The sequence below is a fragment of the Abramis brama genome, assembly GCF_963993115.1.
Source record: "Abramis brama genome assembly, chromosome: 23".
Classification (NCBI taxonomy): Eukaryota; Metazoa; Chordata; class Actinopteri; order Cypriniformes; family Leuciscidae; genus Abramis; species Abramis brama.
In genome coordinates this window covers 25147882-25168874 of record NC_139985.1, presented here as the reverse complement: position 1 = coordinate 25168874, position 20993 = coordinate 25147882, and the positions used below count along the sequence as shown (strand labels likewise).

General features: G+C 41.9%; 1 protein-coding gene across 1 annotated transcript in view; it reads left to right on the top strand.

Annotated features, from left to right (window-relative positions):
• Positions 1–20993, top strand: part of ptprga (protein tyrosine phosphatase receptor type Ga) — a 254040-nt gene that overhangs the window by 184548 nt on the left and 48499 nt on the right. Inside the window, exons 6-7 of the mRNA XM_084100324.1 lie at positions 9358–9424; positions 19885–20042. Of these exons, the coding sequence (XP_083956450.1) occupies positions 9358–9424; positions 19885–20042 (225 nt within the window). The remainder of the gene's footprint in view (positions 1–9357; positions 9425–19884; positions 20043–20993) is intronic.

The following is a 20993-nucleotide window of genomic DNA, read 5'->3' as shown; positions in this document are numbered from 1 at the left end:
TGAGTGAGTGAGTGAGTGAGTGAGTGAGTGAGTGAGTGACCTAGTGAGTGACCTAGTGAGTGACTGAGAGACTGTATGAGTGAGTGAGTGAGTGAATAAGTGAGTGAGTGAACTAGTGAGTGAGTGAGTGACTGAATAAGTGAGTGAGTGACCTAGTGAGTGAGTGAGTGACTGAATGAGTGACTGTATGACTGATTGAGTGAGTGAGTGACCTTGTGAGTGAGTGACTGAATAAGTGAGTGAGTGAGTGAGTGAGTGAGTGAGTGAGTGAGTGAGTGAGTGAGTGAGTGAGTGAGTGAGTGAGTGAGTGAGTGAGTGACCTAGTGAGTGAGTGACCTAGTGAATGAGTGAGTGAGTGAGTGAGTGAGTGAGTGACCGAGTGAGTGACCTTGTGAGTGAGTGACTGAATAATTAAGTGAGTGAGTGAGTGAGTGAGTGACCTAGTGAGTGACCTAGTGAATGAGTGAGTGACTGAATGAGTGAGTGACTGAATGAGTGAGTGAGTGAGTGAGTGACCGAGTGAGTGAGTGAGTGAGTGACCTAGTAAGTGAGTGAGTGACCTAGTGAGTGAGTGAGTGACCTAGTGAGTGACTGAGAGACTGTATTACTGAGTGAGTGAGTGAGTGAGTGAGTGAGTGAGTGACTGACTGACTGTATGACTGAGTGAGTGAGTGACCTAGTGAGTGAGTGAGTGAGTGAGTGAGTGACCTAGTGAGTGAGTGACCGAGTGAGTGAGTGAGTGAGTGACTGTATGACTGAGTGAGTGAGTGAGTGAGTGAGTGACCTAGTGAGTGAGTGAGTGAGTGAGTAAGTGAGTGAGTGACCTAGTGAGTGAGTGAGTGACTGAATAAGTGAGTGAGTGAGTGAGTGACCTAGTGAGTGAGTGAGTGAGTGACCTTGTGAGTGAGTGAGTGAGTGACCTAGTGAGTGAGGGAGTGAGTGAGTGACCTAGTGAGTGACCTTGTGAGTGAGAGTGTGAGTGAGTGAGTGAGTGAGTGAGTGAGTGAGTGAGTGAGTGAGTGAATAAGTGAGTGAATGAGTGAATAAGTGAGTGAGTGAGTGAGTGCCCTAGTGAGTGAGTGTCCTAGTGAGTGAGTGAGTGAGTGAGTGACCTAGTGAATGAGTGAGTGAGTGACCTTGTGAGTGAGTGAGTGAGTGACCTAGTGAGTGACTGTATGACTGATTGAGTGACCTTGTGAGTGAGAGTGTGAGTGAGTGAGTGAGTGAATAAGTGAGTGAGTGAGTGAGTGACCTAGTGAGTGAGTGTCCTAGTGAGTGAGTGAGTGAGTGAGTGAGTGAGTGAGTGAGTGACCTAGTGAATGAGAGTGACTGAATGAGTGAATGAGGGACTGACCGAGTGACTGACTGAATGACTGAGTGAGTGTGAGTGTGTGTGTGTGTGTGTGTGTGTGTGTGTGTGTGTGTGTGTGTGTGTGTGTGTGTGTGTGTGTGTGTGTGTGTGTGTGTGTGTGTCCCATATTATTAAATGAACTGACAGACAAGATGAAATCCCTAAAAAATAAAAAAAAATCCTGTGGAGTGGATTTAATATATAATGAGATGCTGAAACACAACAGCCCCAAATTGAAAGATACAATTCTGAAATTATTCAATCTTTTATTAAAATCAGGAAACTTTCCTGGGATCTGGAAAGAAAATTTGATTACACCAATTTTTAAACAAGGTGAGAATACGACCCAAATAATTATAGGGGCATCACAGTGAGCAGCAACCTGGGACAGCTATTCTGTTCCATCATCAATGACAGATTACTTCAGTTCATTCAAGAACACAAGATTCTTAACAATTGTCAAATTGGATTTATGCCTAAACAAAGAACATCAAATCACATTTACACACTCCACACACTCATACAAAAACACGTCCACCAAACAAAACAAGGGAATATATTTGGCTGCTTCATTGATTTTAAAAAAGCCTTTGATTCGGTGTAATGGACATAATGGGCATAATGGACTTTTCCTAAAACTAATCCAAAGTGGAATAGGAGGAAGGACATGACATCATAAAGGACATATAAAATGGAACAAATGCAGTGTTAAGATTAATGACAAACGCACTGATTATTTCACTCAAACTAAAGGAGTCCGTCAAGGCTGCAGCCTCAGCCCGGCTCTATTTAATATCTATATTAATGAATTGGCATCAGCACTTGAGAAGCCCTCTTGTCCTGGTCTGACCCTCAAGGACAGAGAAATCAAAAGCCTCCTGTACCCTGACGATCTTCTGCTGCGGTCTCCTTATGAAGTGGGACTGCGTCAAAGCCTCTCACTTCTAGAACAGTACAGCAACGACTGGGCCTTACCAATAAACATGGAGAAGTCCAAAATAATGATCTTTCAGAAAAAAACCTTGCCTTACTGACAAGAAATATAAATTTACTTCTGCAAGAACATCCTAGGAACTCACAGAAATGCTCCAAGTCTGGGTTGCCGGGCAGAACTAGGCAGATTCCCTCTCCTATCTGAAATCCAGAAGAGAGCTGTAAAGTTCTGGTTCCATCTGTCAGACGCGCATCTGTCAGTTACCATCACTGCGCTCTCAGATACAGGGCAGGACACACAGAGAGTGAACCCATGCAATGTTTAGTGGAAAAATATCAACTTAATTCAACAATTCAGTTCAGACAATCAAAAGTAAAAGAAAAAGGGAAAATCACTTCCACAAAATAAACTCTGATTATAAATTGGCACTATACCTGACCCATATTAGTAATTATGGTCAGAGAAAGATAGCAAAAATAGTTCCACATGAAACTAAAACAGGGTAGTTCCCTTTCGAGGGAACTCGAACTGCGTCGGTGACGACACTAGGGGAACGCCCTTCAGCGTAGCACGTCTGAATTCATGAATGAAACCGAATCCAATCCTATTGGCGTTGCGTGATGACGTAGTGTGTGACGGCATATACGGATGTGTACAAAAGCACGCCGGCACACAGAAATGTCAGCTTTTTGCTATTCAGCAAGCGCTCTGTGTGTGTGAAACAATTCTGTCCTATTTGGTGTTGTATGTTCTGTAAAGTCTGCATTGCAAAATAGAATCTAGGGGCTCGGATTTCGCGTTTGCTGAGGCAGCGCGTAGATTACGAGTCTAGTCTGCAATAAGATTCTGTGGCTTGGATCTCGTGTTTGCCGAGGCAGCGCGTAGATTTTAACTCTGCATTTCAATACAGAATCTAACTCGGATCTCGCGTTTGCCGAGGCAGCGCGTTGATTACGAGTGTACTTTGCAATAAGATTCTGTGGCTGGGATCTCGCGTTTGTCGAGGCAACGCGTAGATTTAAGGTCTGCTTTGCAATACAGAATCTAGTAGCTCGGATCTCGCGTTTGCTGAGGCAGCGCGTTGATTACGAGTGTACTTTGCAGTTTGCTATACGATTCTATGACTGACATCTCGCGTTTGCCGAGGCAGCGCGTAGGTTGAATGTCTGCATTGCAATACAGAATCTAGTAGCTCGCAAATTCAATCCGAGGATTGGTTTGTCACGATAGATCTAAAAGACGCCTACTTCCACATCTCCATCCTTCCATCTCACAGGAAGTTCCTGAGGTTTGCTTTCGGGGGCGAAGCTTACCAATATCGGGTTCTTCCGTTCGGCCTAGCACTCTCCCCTCGCACATTTACCAAGTTTATGGATGCAGCTCTAGCACCCCTGAGGCTCGAGGGCATCAGGGTGCTCAATTACATCGACGACTGGTTAATATTGGCCCAGTCGCGAGAGCTGGCGATTCGGCATCGAGATGTCGTCCTCGCCCGCATCCAGAGCCTGGGGTGAAGACTCAACACGAAGAAGAGCGTGTTGACACCAGCCCAGAGAACCACGTTCCTGGGAGTGGTGTGGGACTCGGTCACGATGCGGGCTCAGTTGTCTCCTGCTCGGATCGAGTCTATCCTGACCACAGTGTCCAGGTTGAAGCTAGGCCAGGCCGTCACTGTCAAACACTTTCAGAGAGTGTTGGGTCTCATGGCAGAAGCGTCCAGCGTGATACCTTCTGGCCTGCTACACATGAGAGCTTTGCAGTGGTGGTTGAGAACCAAGGGGTTTTCCCCGAGGGGAAACCCATTCCGCTTGATAAGGGTTACGCACAGATGCCTTCGTTCCCTGTCAATTTGGAAGAAGCCTTGGTTCTTGTCCCAGGGTCCCAATTTGGGAGCGTTATGTCGCCGAGTATCTATTTCGACAGACGCCTCCCTCACGGGCTGGGGCGCAGTCATGGACGGCCGTTTTACGAGAGGCCTCTGGCAGGACCATCATTCCTCTTGGTACATAAATTGCCTAGAAATGTTGGCGGTGTTCCGGGCTCTGAGGAGCTTCCTGCCAGACCTCCATGGTCGCCATGTCCTTGTAAGAACCGACAACATGTCGGTGGTGTCTTATTTGAACCGCCAGGGGGGTCTGAGGTCGCGCCCTCTGTGCAGACTGGCGCATCAGATCCTCCTGTGGTCCCAGCGGAGACTATCGTCTCTCAGGGCGATGTATGTCCCGGGGGACCAGAATCAGGGAGCAGACGTCCTGTCGAGGCAGGGGCTGAGGCCCGGGGAGTGGCGACTCCACCCAGAGGTGGTGGAAGCCATGTGCGTGAGATTTGGCCCAGTGGAAGTGGATTTTTTCGCGTCTCAAGAGACGTTCCACTGTGGTTTTCTCTCAGGCATCCAGCTCCGCTGGGGCTGGACGCCATGATGCAGACGTGGCCGAGGCTGCGTCTGTACGCATTTCCCCCGATCGCTCTGCTCCCAGCAGTTCTGGAAAGGGTCCGTCGAGACAGAGTCAGTCTACTTTTAGTAGCCCCGTTTTGGCCGGCCCGAGTATGGTTTTCGGACATCATTTCACTCCTGGCAGGCCCGCCATGGCAGATCCCTCTGAGGAGGGACTTGCTGTCCCAGGCGGAGGGCTCAGTTCTCCACCCTCGACCCAAGCTGTGGAAACTGTGGGTCTGGCCCCTGAGGGGGCACAGTACCTAGAAGCCGGCCTGTCAGCTGGAGTGGTCGAAACCATATTAACTTCCAGAGCTCCCTCCACGAGGAAGTTATACGGCCTTAAGTGGAATGTATTTTCCGTTTGGTGCAGAGAGCGTGACTTGGACCCAGTTAACTGCCCAGTGGCTTCAGTACTGGAGTTTCTCCAAGACCGCTTTTCTGCCGGGCTTACCCCGTCCACACTCAAGGTTTATGTGGCTGCCATTGCGGCTTTCCACGCTCCTCTGAGTGATGGCCCGCTGGGGAGGCATCACTTGGTCGTACGCTTCCTACATGGAGCCTGGAGGATGAGACCTGCGACTCGCGCCAGAGTTCCCTCTTGGGACCTGGCAGTGGTTCTCGAAGGGCTGGCCGAGGCTCCCTTCGAACCACTGGAGTCGGCTGAGGCCAAGAACCTTTCGTTTAAGGTGGTCTTTTTGTTGGCCATTACTTCTCTGAGGAGGGTAGGAGATCTCCGGGTGCTCTCTATTTCCTATGGGTGCTTGGAGTTTGCTCCAGGCAACATTAAGGCCATCTTACATCCCAGGCCCGGCTATTTGCCCAAGGTGCCATCTAATGTGGCACGGCCTATGGTTCTGCAGGCATTTCATCCTCCACCTCACGTGACGGCGGATGAGGAGAGACTTCATCTGCTCTGCCCTGTCAGAGCACTGCAGTGTTATATTCAGAGGTCCTCCTCATGGCGGAAGTCAGACCAGTTGCTGGTGTGTTTTGGATCGCCCAAGAAGGGGCTTCCCGCCTCTAAACAGACCATCAGTAACTGGATCGTTTAGACTATTTCCCTGGCCTATCAGGTGCGCAAATTGCCTTCACCTATGGCCGTGAGAGCTCACTCCACCAGGGGCATGGCGTCCTCTAGAGCCCTCCTTTCAGGGGTTTCTATCCATGACATATGTGAGGCGGCTGGCTGGGCCACTCCGCACACATTCATGAGGTTTTACAGTCTGGACCTTCCCTCTACACCCGGTGCACGAGTGCTTTCGTCCTAAGTGCGCCTGAAGACAGCTTCACACTAGGATGAGCGGGGTTCGTTGTGGTATAGTGGGTATCTCGTTCCCCTAGTGTCGTCACCGACGCAGTTCGAGTTCCCTCGAAAGGGAACGTCTCGGGTTACGTATGTAACCCTTGTTCCCTGAGAAAGGGAACGAGACACTGCGTCGGTTCGCCACACCTCACCCCGCCTGGAGCACTTGCTTCATAGCAAAAGCTGACATTTCTGTGTGCCGGCGTGCTTTTGTACACATCCGTATATGCCGTCACACACTACGTCATCACGCAACGCCAATAGGATTGGATTCGGTTTCATTCATGAATTCAGACGTGCTACGCTGAAGGGCGTTCCCCTAGTGTCGTCACCGACGCAGTGTCTCGTTCCCTTTCTCAGGGAACAAGGGTTACATACGTAACCCGAGACGTTTCTGTTGCTTGTCTCATAGCAAAACACAGTAGTGGCATTCAGCACTCTTAAAAGCTGATTCATCTCACCAGTATATTAAATAAATTATTTTATTCAGCAAGTATTTATTAAATTGATCAAAAGTGACAGTGAATACATTTATAATGTTACAGAAGGTTTCTATGTCAAATAAATGCTGTTCTTTTGAACTTTCTGTTCATCAAAGAATCCTGGAAAAATATCAAGGTTTCAACAGAATATTAAGCAGCATATTAGATGATTTCTGAAGGGTCATGTGACACTGAAGACTGTATAATGGCTGCTGAACATTTGGCTTTGCATCACATTTATAAATTACATTTGAAAAAAATATATAGAAAAAGGTTATTCTAAATTATAATAAAATTTAACAAAATTACTGTTTTTACTGTAATTTTACTATACTCAAATAAATGCAGCCTTACATAAGAGACTTCATCTTACCAAACCCAATCTTTTATACACTAGTCTAGTGTAAGTATACTTACTCTTAAACAAATTATTTGTACAATACAACGAAGGACAAAAACAATGTATAAAATGAAAATTAAATTGGAATACAAAATCTGAAAGTCCCTATATATACTTGAAATCAAAAAATGCACAGAAAAATAAAAACGCATGGATATATAAATGTTTGCTATAGAAATTAGCAACTTTAGATTTTCTAAAATAGAAGACTAATCAATAAATGACAACACAGACATTCAGTTTGAAATAGATAAGTTGAAATCTCATCTGACTAGAGTTTTATATATTCTCCCTAACCCTCTCTCATCGCTCTCATTCTCTTAGGCTATTATCTGAGGAAGTCCTCATAGCATGTGCCTCGCTTGATATCTCTTTTTATTTGAAACTCACACCATTTTCTGTATTGCCCAAACATTTAGTCTATGATCTGTTCCTGATTAAGGAAGATAACAGTCGTAACATCTGTCATGATATGTTCATAGGCTTATTTACAAGACACACGTCCACACACTAAAATGCAGCTATTAGCTGTTAGCATGTAGCCAAAGATTTTCTTTAATACACTTGAAACCGCAGGCTTGTTGGTGGCCAGGGACACAATAAATCGTTTTTAGGTTTTATAGAATTCATTGTTGGTTAGTGTTTCAAGTTATGTTCTTGTGCTGTTTTATAGCTGGCAGTTATTTGCGTTCCTCATTTACTTCTAATCAATCGCAGGGCTTTCTGTTCTTTTCTCTCTCGCTCTCTCACTGGTAGAGCTCACAGCTGCTATATTAAAAACCTCACTCTGAGCTTAATACAACAAATGAGCATTTTTATTTTCCATCTGCTAAAACGTACTTTGTTGAACTTTATTGATTTGCATGCGCTATTTTTACTTGTGAGGTGGAACAGAGCTCTTAAACCGAGTTTAAAGCAGTTTGCTGCTATTTTTTTTACCTCAGGGTTTGTTCTACAAGGAACTCCAGGTGTTTGTGGGTGACCTCTGGCATACTGGCTCATTTGTAGAGTGCTTTCACTTTTCTAGTCCATATGAATGCAATGTTGAACACGATATGAGCTCTGTTTAAAAAAAAAAAAAAAAAAAAAACTCTCACTGTCTACATTTTGCTAAGGCAAAATAGGAACTTCATAAGCAATTCAATTGAAATTCTCTACATAGACAGCTGCTCTCAGTAACAAACACACATCTTTTACTCTTCCTCATGTTTCAGACCTGAATAACTTCCTTTCTTCTGTGGAACACAAAAGAAGATATTTAGAAAAATGTTGGTAACAAGTTGACTTCTATTGTTATAGGCAAAAAAAAAAATAAAAAAAACAGAAACATTTATCATTTTGGAATGACATGAGAGTGAGTAAATGAAGACATGTTTTTTCTTTCATTTTTGTGGTGAACTATCTCTTTAAGTTCCCTCCATTGTCAGTCTGATGTTGTTAACCTCACACTGTCTCTCTCTCTTCCTCCGGCCCTGACACTTTTGACTTGTGTCATTTTTCACACACTCTGGCCGTAGCTGTCCTGAGGCACGCCAGTCCTGATACTAGAAAAAGAAAAATATTTTGGTTGCAGATCCGTCTGTCTGTCTGTCTGTCTGTCTGTCTGTCTGTCTGTCTGCCTGCTTTCTATTTGTTATTAAACATTTGTTTGTCCTTTTTTCTGTCTGTCTTTGTATCTGCCTGTCTGCTTTCTATTTGTGGTCGTTCACTGTCCGTTCTCTATCTGTTGCTCAGATCTATTTGTCTGTCAGTCTGTGTTTGTCTGTCTGTCGTGTGACTTCGGTGAAGAGCAGTCTTTAGAGAGAGAGAGAGAGAGAGGGTGGCAAAGTGCCAGTGGAAGTGCGTGAATCCTTTTCACTCCTGCCTCATGGGAATGTTGGTTAGGTCGGCTAACCAGCACTGGCCTCCTTCATACACAAACCTACACACATATACACACAAACTCAACAATAGACCTCACCTCTTGGGTCCTCTCTGTCAAAGCCTGTCTCCTGATTCAACCCTATAGGGGCTTCTTAAAAGCACAAACCTGTATTTGATACACCTCCATCCAAGAGAAGCAAAGGAAATGTGCTTTGCCTGTTTTGGATTTTACCTGATCTGTGCTTTTTTAAGGATCAAGATTGTTCAAATTATTTTCAAACCATTTTATTTTTGTATATAGTCAGCACTGAGCAAGCTATCAGTCCATTTTGCTAAGGCACATATACTCAGAAACACACATTAAAGGTCAGTACTATGGCTTCCCTCTTTCAGGTTTTATTGCGTACTGGAGTCTTCTGTCTGTGTTCAACAATTCATTCAGTTCAGATGCTTCTCAAGCAGGCAGCTTTTGTGGGGGTGTGGGGGATCTATCTATCTATCTATCTACCTATCTGTTTGTCTGTATTACATCCAACATGAATTGGAAACTCATTATTGTTTATTTGTGTTCTTTCTCTCTTTCTCAGGTGGGGATGAAGGACAATCCTGCAGTAGATCCGATCATTCATGGTCTAAGAGGAGTGGTGCATCACGGTTAGTAGATGTTTCATGAATAGGCTATTTTAAGTTGAGGGTTTAGTATTGAAATTTGAAATAGTATTGAAAAAACATGCTGGAATCAAATCAAACACAAACACTACCTTGTAAAACTTCATGTACAAGCCACAGTAAGTGCTTTTGTTTGATGCGCTTACTGTAATATAAAGCATGCTCATGTTTTTGCACCTTTCCCGCAGCAGCTCGCTCTGTCCTCTGCTATTTTTCGTATGTGTTTTGTCCATAGAAATGTGTTATTCACTAACTGTAAAGTGTTGTGACGGGCAGATGGTCAGATAATCCTTGTTGATTATTTTTATTATTGATTTTAACCAATTAGGGGTGCAACGGATCGCAGTGGATCCGGTATCCGTATGGACCAGGCCCCACGGTTTGGTACGCAAATGCGAATTAGGTGTGTTTCCATCAAGTTGTTCGAGCGGATGACTGTGGTATTGGTAACCTAGTAACCAACAGTAAATAAAACACCATCAGTGGTAACAGATGATTAGTCACGTGGGTTTAATGTTCGCTACGTCAGAATTTATTCGGCAAATGCGCATCTATCTCCCATTATTCAAAATTTTCGTAAATGTCAAAAACGAAAAATCGAAATGTGGCTTTTTTTCTATCGTTTCTGATGGGATACTTCAAAATGCACATAAAAACAGGCTGATGGAACAATAGCTACAGAAAGGGGCATTTGGGATAGCTTGCAAACACCGAATTGATTCCTCTTTCGTGTCTCCTTGTGTTTGAACGGACAAATAGACACAAAACTATGTAAAAATACCTGTCTCTGCAAGTATATATATATATAGTGGTGGTGGGAAAAGCGACTACAGTCACAGCAGGTGTTGCATCAGGTCTAGGAGAAGCTTTTATTTAACTTAAAAATAAACATAAAATGTCCAAAAATAGGAATAAAGTGTCCAAAATTAACAGGGGTCTGTTGTCCAGGTAAAGGGGGCGGGGTCTCGGTGGCTGCACGCGCTCCCCTCTTTGGTCCGGTGCACAAGGGGTGGCAGCTTCTTTCCTAGGGACTGCCATTCTCAGCCTGGAGCCGGCAACACATGTATCCCTGCACGGGCATACGGGTCCAGCGACTCACGGCTTGGCACGTGAGGAATCCCTCCCCGCTCCCTTCCTGGACCTACAAGGACACAAGTGTGCATGCATGGGGAAAAGAGAGAAAAGAGGTTTGCTCGGCATTTAACAGCGCTGATGACGAGGCTCCATTCGATTCAGGTGTGCCTCGACATGTGCCGCCAGTCCTGGTTGTTACAGCCCTCCTCCTCTCTCTCACACCCACTCTAGTTGTGAACCTGGCAAGGAAGGCAATTTAAGTGACAGGGTGGCACTGATATTAAGGGTGAGGCCTCTGTTCCGTCACAATATATATATACACACACACACAGTATATACCAGTATACACAGTCATGTATCCAGGCTGGCAAACACACAAACACCCATACATGCGTACACAAACACATTATCTACTCATTTTGTCTCTAGCTTTGTTGAGAATGTGTGTAATTTTCTACTTGTGTTTTTGATTGGCAATCTCTTTTGTCAGGTGATAGAAGGAAAGGTAGGCACTTAGATGAACGAAAGTGGTGCTAGTCTAAGGAACTACAAGCTGATATACAAACAGAAAAGTACCAAAAGCTACAATTTGTCCATCATACTACTTTTTTGTAAGGATAGGCTGTTTAACCACTTTCCAGGTAGCCTCACCCCCAAACTCACGCCATGCTCAGACACAGTGTTACACTTTCTGTTGTAAATTAACCTATTCTTTATAGTTCTCTTTGTTTATTAAAATGATATTGGAGAAAGTGTTTTTTTTTTTATAATGACATACATCCCCTTTAAGATTTTAAATGTTAACTGTGCTAGGGGCACCAAAAGATCATTTTTATTTTCACAAGATGATTGTACCCCCCTGAAAATGACCTTTTTTAACTTTTTCACTCTACCAAAGCATAAAAATACCATAATTTGTTTGCAGATATTTAGGAAACATACTCATTTCTCTGAAAAACACTTCTACAGCCAGTTATGTTACTTGTTATTTTACACGTTCCGTGTTGTCAGTCCGTTTTTGTTTTGGTCTGTGTGATCTCGCCCACTGCCAGTTCACCCAATAGTATTTAGACACCGGGATGTCAGTTGGCATGAAACACAGCGTATTGCAGCCAGCAAACAAACTGGGTCAGAGATTGAAGATTCCACACAACCTAAAAAGCCTTGGTATCATCTACAAATCTCTAAGAACGAGAGTATATTAAAACGTGGATAAATCAACTTTACAGTGTGTAAGTCTCCTCGGCAACAAATTGCGCTCGTTCCTGTTGCGTGTCCTCAAACGTGCAACCCGCGTGAGCGTTGAGTCTAAGGAGGACGGGGCGGGAGAAACAACGATCTCCGATATTTTGAATTTGGACTGCAGTACCTATTTCGACCACTAGCTGTCATTCTTACTGACTGCTCCTTTAACCTTTTGTAAGTTGACCCCCTAAAAGTCATTGAATAGTTTCCCTTAATGTTCCTTCTGTCTGCTTCCAGACATTAAAAGCTCTGAAATGATGAAGACACCACCAACTGCTCCCAGCGTGAACTGGACTGTATATTCTGGAATATTAAGATGAAACAGCGAGGTCTGTCGATGATTCAGACAGAGTAAATTGACATCTTTAAAGGTTTCTTAGTTAATATACTCTTGTTCTGCCTGCTTTTCAGTCATCTCAGGAACATCTCTCTATGTGTCCGTGCGAAGTTTAAAGGCACGGCGAGGCTTTGATGGTAATTACCGGCCTGCGATTTGTGCTGCCCACTGAGACAGTCGTAGAAAGTGAGCGAGAGAGAGAGAGAGAGAGAATGACGAAGTTGTGGTGTAATCCGGGCAGCCGTGGTACTAAAAGCATCGCACTGCCATTCTGACAAAAAGATCAACTCTAATGCTGTGTAATAATGGCACTCACTTTAAACGGCTCCCACTCAAAAGGAATTTCACCAAGATAGTTCTGCCTCCACCTTCTGCCAGAAGACGAAGATGATGATGCTAAATCTGATGACATTGATGAGGTTACCAAGATGTGATGATGGTGATTAACTCAATTTGTACATATTCTGAAATTCTGAGTCATCCACGCACTTGCAAAAGTCACTGCCATGATGCTAGGATGTTGCCAGGATGAGGTTATGCAGTTGCTATGGTGTTTTATGTGGTTTAAAGAACTCTTGTGAAGTTGTGGTGTCTCAACGCGGCTCCGTTCTAGGGATGAGACACGAAAAATATAATATTTTAAAATGTTTTATTTAAAATCTGGTTCTTTAACAGTTCCAAAAGGTGTATTTACACAGACTTTTTATTTTTTAATAATCTTTTTCTTTTGCAATTCAATAATTAGCCTTTGATAAATACAAATTTTAAACAAGCAAACAAGCATTTCATTCATTTATTTTTATAAATTACTACTGACAAGGCTTTTACGGCCAGATTTACCAAATGGCATATTAGCATGAGAGCGCAATTCCAAAAAAAAAAACGCAGATGGGAGTGGAAAGTACTTGCTTTTGATCTACTGACGACACGCAAATAAAAGAACACAGACACAGCCGGATCATTTACATAATGACCAACACAATCTACCAAGAGCAGCGCAAATTAGCGTCTGGTTTTAGACATGCTTTTTTGGGTGGTAAATAATGCTGCAAACCTTAGTAAATCACCTTGCGTGATTCATTGAAATACTGTCCTCCCATACATATTTCGTCTGAAAGGGAAACTCTTACAAATGCATATTAAATAAGGTCAGCCGCAAAAATAACTGTCCATGCCTTTTCAGCCCTAATTTTTCATTGCGTGTCTTTAGTAAATCCTGACAGTAGTTTTTTAAAGATTTCTGAAAGACCAAATTTGGTCACATCAGTTCACCGCGTTGACCAACAGAAAGCTGCTTGGTTTGAAAGAATCTTCTATTTGGACCGTGCTACATCACTACGCTATTGATATTAACCTTGTTGCCCCCAAATTTTCACCAAAATTTTGTTAATGTCACTACAGCTGAATACAGTAAGTAGTGCAGGAAACTCTGTCAGAGCGAAAAATTCAGTTCCCAACCCTTCTCTGTTCCCTCTATCGTAAGTCAACAGGATATGTTGCCGGTTGCTTTCTAAAATTATATTTTCTGAGAATATACGGCTACTTTTGAATGCTCATCAAGAAAGATGTTTTTTGTCCCGTATTGGTCTAGTTACAGCATCTACTGCCAAACCTTGACCCTTTGATTCAAATGATACACTACGAGAGGAGAGCAGACAGAAGTGCATTTATTCTTCCTTTTCATCAAGTCTTTCCGCACCAGTCAGGCTACTGCGGCCTGTTTGCTGGAGTGTGTTGATCTTGTTTGCTCAGTAGGGTTAGAGTAGGGGGCGGTGTGGAGGAGTGTGTGTGTGTGTGTGTCTTCTCTGCGGGAGTAGGACAGAGCTGTGTTCTCTCTTCTTATCCCAGACAGATAGGAGCAGGGGGTCTACACACATTCAGAGCCGTGTCTCCGGTGTCAGCGCTCAGACGGCTATAATTTCAACCTGCCGATCTTCTGCCACATATGTACACTACACATAGGAAACCCAAACAAATGATTTGCAGCTCAAATGACACTGATGCGGCCGTATGTGAATTCTTAAACCTTTTTGTCCACACTCTGACTACTAAAAATGAAGATTTTAAGCAGTGTCTGGGTAATGTTGGCTCTTAAGAGGCATGCATCCATTTTGAGAAGCACAATGAAGAATTTTACACGCTGTATTTAAAGCCCTCAGCTGGTGGAAGAGAAAAGCTGTCTTGTTAAGTGATCATCCATTAAGCTCCTATAAGATAATTTCTCTTAATATTTAACCATATGTTAGAAGCGGACATGCCATACATTAGAAGACAGCGTGCACTCTGTGAGAACGGCCCAGTGTAAACATCAGTGCATTTGCATTTGCTTTAAACAGATTACAATGGAGTTTGAGTTGAGGCAACACATGCAGGCACATATTATACAGGCCCTCTGGGAACATGTTACTTGCGAATCCTTAATTCAAGGATGTAAGCTTTTGTTCTTTCGCCTGACGTGATATGAGCTGGCTTTAATGAATCTCTCATGAAGTCATTTTAATGTCAGTGGCAAGGACAAATGAGGTCTGTGTAGAGCAGGGGTCTCCAACATGTCACTCGCGAGCTACCAGTAGCTCATGGCCTGATTGGAGGTAGCTCGCCATGGGGCCGTTCACATATCGCGTCTTTTGCGTGCTCAAGTTCATTTTCGGTGGTGGAAATCCATTAGCTACTAAAACTTCTTTGTCGTTGTGGAGAGCGAAGTGCATGGTTGCATAGCAACGACAGACACCACGGGAAAATCGGACCGAATTTTACTATTAATAATAAAAGATAAGCTAATGTGCATTGTAAATGTCAGTAATTTATCTTTTTTGACTCATTCTTTTTATAAAAATGATTTAAAGGCTGAAATATGTGAGGTTTATCTTTTTATAAAAGCTTTTTTGTCAAAACTTGTACATATTAGTAGATAACATGTTGCAAGACACTCCTTTTTTATTTGTTATTTGCTAGTTTTCGACATAAAACTTGGTGAATTGATTTCATTGTGTAATATTACTACTTTTTAAACAGGATTCTGTGATAACCGTGATCATTTTGGTCACTATAATCATGAAATGAAATTTTTCATGCCATTTCATCTCTAGTTATGATCAACTAAAATCAACTATAATTATGTGTTTTTACAGTATAACATGCAACGTACAATTTTCTATAAAAAAATTATCTCTGATTCTGTTCTTTTCTCTGACATTTAAGGGTGACATATATAGGCCTACAAAAACTCTTTTAGATCTAAAACATTTTGGATAGTTGTTAATATGAGAGTTATGAGACATTATTTAAGAGATTTAAGTATTGTATTACATGAGTAGCTCTCAAAAAAAAAGTAGCTCTCAAATGAAAAAAGGTTGGAGACCCCTGGTAGAGCTTCGCTCACGGGTTCGCTCACGTCAGTAGTTTCAGAGTTATTAAAGCTATTAAAGAGGATGTATAATGGATATCAAGAAATTCCTTGCTTTTTCAGAGTATGATGATGTACAATGTAGATTGAGCTCCATCTCCAGTCCACTTACACTCAAAAAAATAACTCTTTGAATGAACATAAAAAAATCATGGAACGGATTTCCACATGATTAACTTGCTTTATTTCAGCATTATGCAATTCTGTTATTCCAATTTAATGTACTTACGTTGGGTCAACTTAATTTATTAAGGTTAATTCAACTTATTTACTATGGTTGGGCACAGCTTAATTTAATAGTGTCAGCCCAACTAATTTGCAATGTTTTGGACCAGCTAATTTACTTAATTTGCATTCAACTTAATTAAATATAGTTGAATCCAACTTATTTTACAGTAGTACAATTACGCTAGTTAATAAAGTTGATCCAATCTATGCAATTTAAGTTAGCCTAACAAAAGTGCTTAATGCTGAAAGAAAGCCATTTAATCATGTGGAAATCCTTTCCATGATTTAATTACATTAATTCAAAGAATAGCTTTTGAGTGTTCAAAATTTAGTGTTAATTTTGTTCACTTAAATTAAAACCACTTTGCGAAAGAGGTTTAATGCATGTATAGTGTATACTGAGTGTCCACAGCCCTAAGCTAAACACAGTCGCCACTCTTCTGCATAATGGTAACCACAAAATTCAAAAACATTACAGAAAGTTTCTAACATAACTGAATATTAAACACTAACATTAACTAACAACATCTTTCCATTTACAGAAAAACACATAAAATAACACTTTAATCCCTAATTTTACCCTCCTAATGCAGTCCCTTACAAAGCATGCTGGGAACTACAGATCAACTGCCCAGTTTGTTGTCAACAAAAATGATTCATGTAGTTTTCACACAAATTAATTAAGTAAACTTCAGTTTTAAATATATTAGGTTGATTGAACACAATTAAATTAAGTTGTGACAAAATATTAAACAATCGTGTTACTTTAGCTTATTTTAATTCATTAAATTTAACGAGGCAAAAATTATTTTTTTGAGTGTAGACTAAGAAACAAAGCAACTTGATCAGAAATTTTCACATTTATGACATAGGAAAAGCCAGAAGGACAGGAGTCTAACTTTGGCTCATGAATATTATTAGTGTTGCTTTAAGGCAGGAACCGCGGCCACTCTTATATACCAAATTGTTGGATTGTTTACCAAAAAGTGATGACCCACACTGACATTTACATTAACATTAGGGTTTATTTAGTATTCAGTAACTTGGCCTGCCTTCATGAACTTCATTGTAAATTACATTTTGGTACAATTCGATAGCTTTCACGCGGGAAGAGTTAAGCCAATCATAATAGAGTTAGGCATAGGCGTAATTTGCGGGTGGGGCAGGTGGGACATGTCCCCACCACTTTTTGCTAAGGTCGATATTGTCCCCACCACTTTTGAAACATCTCGCGGCATGAATGTACCAATACAAATAAATAAAACATCTCCAGTTAACTAGCAGAGCATTCATTTCGTTCGTTTGTTAAATAATAGGCGATCTAGCGCTGAAATGTGTTGTTTTTTAAATCTCTTTTTGCCGCGGCGATCAGTGGCGCGGATACTGTGTTCTCTTGTGGCTCGCGCAGTCTTCACTCGGACGCGCGCTTCAATCCGTTGTGGAGACTCTCTATTCGTTCCGGTGAAATTACAAAACAAAATGCACACAAACGTGTCCCTGCCTGATATACAACCACTGATAAATATAATCGGTTTTGATGAGAAAAAAAATAGAAAAAACTATACGAGTGCGGATTAGAAACCAGAACCTCTGACACGCTTGGAAAAGTTCTGCCACTGGACCATTTAAATACACGCTTAAAATAGTCGGATCTATGTATTTATTCACATGAAAATTCTCACCACTAACAACATATATCAGACCTCATTAAATGACAAATTAAACCCAATGTACTATTTAAATCGATTGCTGGACATCGTAATGTTATTGTACATACATCTGATTTATGATTTAGCATTGTGTTAGCAATGTCCCACGCACTTTTTAAAACAAAGTTTCGCCACTGAGTATAAGTGTGTTTACAATGCTACAACAGTGTACAATATGGCCTCTTGTTTGCTAAAGTTTTGTTACTCTACCTAAAAAGGTAAATTGTGTGTGTGTGTGTGTGTGTGTGTGTGTGTGTGTGTGTGTGTGTGTGTGTGTGTGTGTTGTGCCTTAAAAGTAGCCCACAATATCAACATTTCCTTACTCTTGCACTGGCTCTGCACAGACTCACAATGTGAGGCAGCTGATGTAACCTCATGACGGACGTTTGGGCGGCGGGACTGCGTGTGGCGGAGAGAGTCCATGGCGTGCTGGGTTCAGACACGGATGTGTGACTGGAGTGTTCGCCCTGTGGCTGTGTGTGCGTGTGACAGAAAAGCGCTATGTGGCATCCATTACCATGCCACTGAGGCACAGCAAAAGCTTCTCTCTCTCTAGCTCTTCATTCCCAGTCCAACCTTCAGGGGATTACCATTCATTCAACCTTAACTTCAATATACACACAACACAAGGCATGTTAGCCTTCCCATTTACACACTAGCCACCCAGCTGCATATAAATGAGCGCATGCTTCTGTTTATTTTGCTCTCTCTCTCGGTGAGTGATAATGAGACGGCTATCAGATTGCAGTATCTCTAAACCCAGCTGTGATTGGTAGTGGCGTTGTGCGTTGCGAGTTCATGTTTGTCCCCTCGCGCCACACCAGTCGTCAAGTACTGTTCGCTCAACCAAGAATCACTTCTCTGGGGTGCATAAATCAAAACAGTGAAATGAGGTCTATGTTTCTCTACAGAATGCATTACAAGTCCATTAATTCAGTCTTCCAGGGATGTTTTGAAGTCTCCATTTACCTGGCCGTCGCCACTCAGATTGTCAATACAGAATCACACAAACAACCCAACGACGGGACAGACAGTGTCAACACTGCATTTTTAAGGGTTGGACTGTTCCGGCTGGACTATTATCAAATGTGCAGAATTTGATTTCTAAATCAAATGCCATTTGCATGCTAAGCTCCTCTGAGCAGGTTTCCCAATGTTAGGTTTGGAAAATGGGTCAGTGGGCTGGCAAGATACTTTATTCTTTGTGCATCATCCTCTCTTCGCATCAAACCAATCAGCGTTCTGCATCTGTTTATCTTGATTTCAGGCACAATGTTTGAGCATTTTGAAAATCGGAACAAGAAACACTCAAGTTGAAAGCGGTTTTGGTTTTATCATGTCGCCAGGCCAGCCATATGTTGGGCAGGCATTGTTGGATGGAACTGATAAGCGTTTCAATCAGAGGAGGATTATGGGTAGAAATCTGCAGATTGTGTCCTCTCGAGGATTGAGTGGCTTTAAAACGCTAAACGCACAACTCATCCACAGCTTGAACGTTTTGTCTGGCCCATGTCCCTTTTTGGAATAACAACAGACACAACAAGTGGAGGAAAACCATTCCAGGACAAATCAGAGATTAATCTCAAAGTTGCAGCTGCTCCATTTCGCTGTTAAAATAAATAAATGAATAAAAAAGTTTCATAACCAGAGTTTTATACTTTCTAAAGGAAATGTGTAGTTAAGGCTGATTATTGGATTCCATTCAATTCCAAGTCATTTAAATCTCAATTACTAAAAGATTTGGGTCTAGATCTATTAACTCTTTCCCCGCCAGTTTTTTTGAAAAAGATTTGCCATCAGTGCCAGCATTTTTGATCATTTTCAGAAAAGTTTCATGGCCCCCAGAATATTTTGTTGTATAAATATATCTGAACATGAAATATATCAAAAGAAAGAACAGACACTCTGCTTTTAAAAATCTGTGTTATTCTAGCTTCATGAATTCTTTTTTATCAACATTTGAATGTGGGCAAGTTTCATTAAAAAAAAAAAAAAAAAACTAAGAAAGTCACGTTTTTGTCAAAGACTACATTCAGAACGATGATCAAAACACAGATGAATTAGATCGAGTCCATCAACACCCCCAATGCTTCACAGTCCTAAAGCTCGTCCTGGGTCGATGTTTCATTTGGGAACGATGTTTGCTGTTTAATGTTGATGATCACGTTATTTTACATATGTTATCGCTTGTTTCTGCTTGTTCTTCGCCTGTGTTTTAATCAGGAGATTCAGTACTCTTTTAGAAGATGTGTACAACAGTGAAAACACAGACAGCCGGATAATTCCTTCAATGGCGGGAAAGAGTTAAGAAGAATCAGAATCCTGCTCAAAATCCTAACAATATGAGCATCAGCACTAATTATTACGCCTTTATACAGCCACTACTAACCAACAACCACTAAAATCCTTGTTCTCAGCATGCTCTTTGTTGTTGTTGTTGTTCCAGAGAAAGAGACATTTCTAGAGCCCTTCGTGCTCCGAGACCTGTTGCCGTCTTCAGTCGGGAGCTACTACCGTTACATCGGCTCTCTGACCACCCCACCCTGCAGTAAAGTGGTGGAGTGGATCATCTTCAGTCGGCCTGTGTTCCTCTCATACAAACAGGTGAGTCTCTCTGCCACACATATGTAGGGGTTTTGAAGTTATTCATGCTAGTCGAGGGTTTAAAAAAACCAAACATTTATTTTAAGACATATGCCGAATTATACCAAACAAGGTTGGGAACTTATTATTCATCTTTATTCAAAGCAAAGCACAAAGTCAAAATTCCCATTAAACAGAGCGGCTGACCCAGTTTAGAAGTCTGAGGAGTTAAAACCGTTACAAATTTATTAGACAAGAGTTCACAAAAAACACCTGGGGTTTGGGACAAGAGCTAAACAGTATGATGAATAATAGAATACACTAGTGTGTATAATACCCATTATTGTTCGAATGGACCTTAAAAGACCTCAGACTTTCACCACACTGACTCATGCCTCTCCATTTGTATGCCATGCTTGCGCACATACATCCTGTTCTCCCTCTCGGCAATGCTTCTGAGCTCTGATTGATAAGAAATACTCTCAAACTGAGCTTTTACACTGTGATAGAACAAAACCAACTGCCAACAATGGGGCATCTTCGTGCTAACAAGCTGCATGAAGAGCAATGTGAAGGTCAGATGAGTTTACTCCAAAGTACAGAGGAAAGAAATCATCAGAGTCTCACAATCACCACTGTTAGACTTAGATACCAAACAAAGAGAGACGTGATAAGTGGGGACTAATGTTTATAATGTACAGGCAGGAAACACAGTGGCTGTTTACAAAGGTTGTTCTCCATCAGAAACCAATCCATCTCTGGCCTCTCTGCGGCTTCTGATCTCACCGCGTGAGGCTTTGCTCTCACATATAAAAGATCAAAGGACATCTGTACAAAACTCATCCGGCCGGCCATGTAAGATTTCATGTTATTTCAAAGTCATTTCAAGATTTATAACGGTATGGTGTAAGGCTGTAACGATAAAATCAATATTTTAAAAAGAAATAGACAGGCAGAGAACACATATTTAAC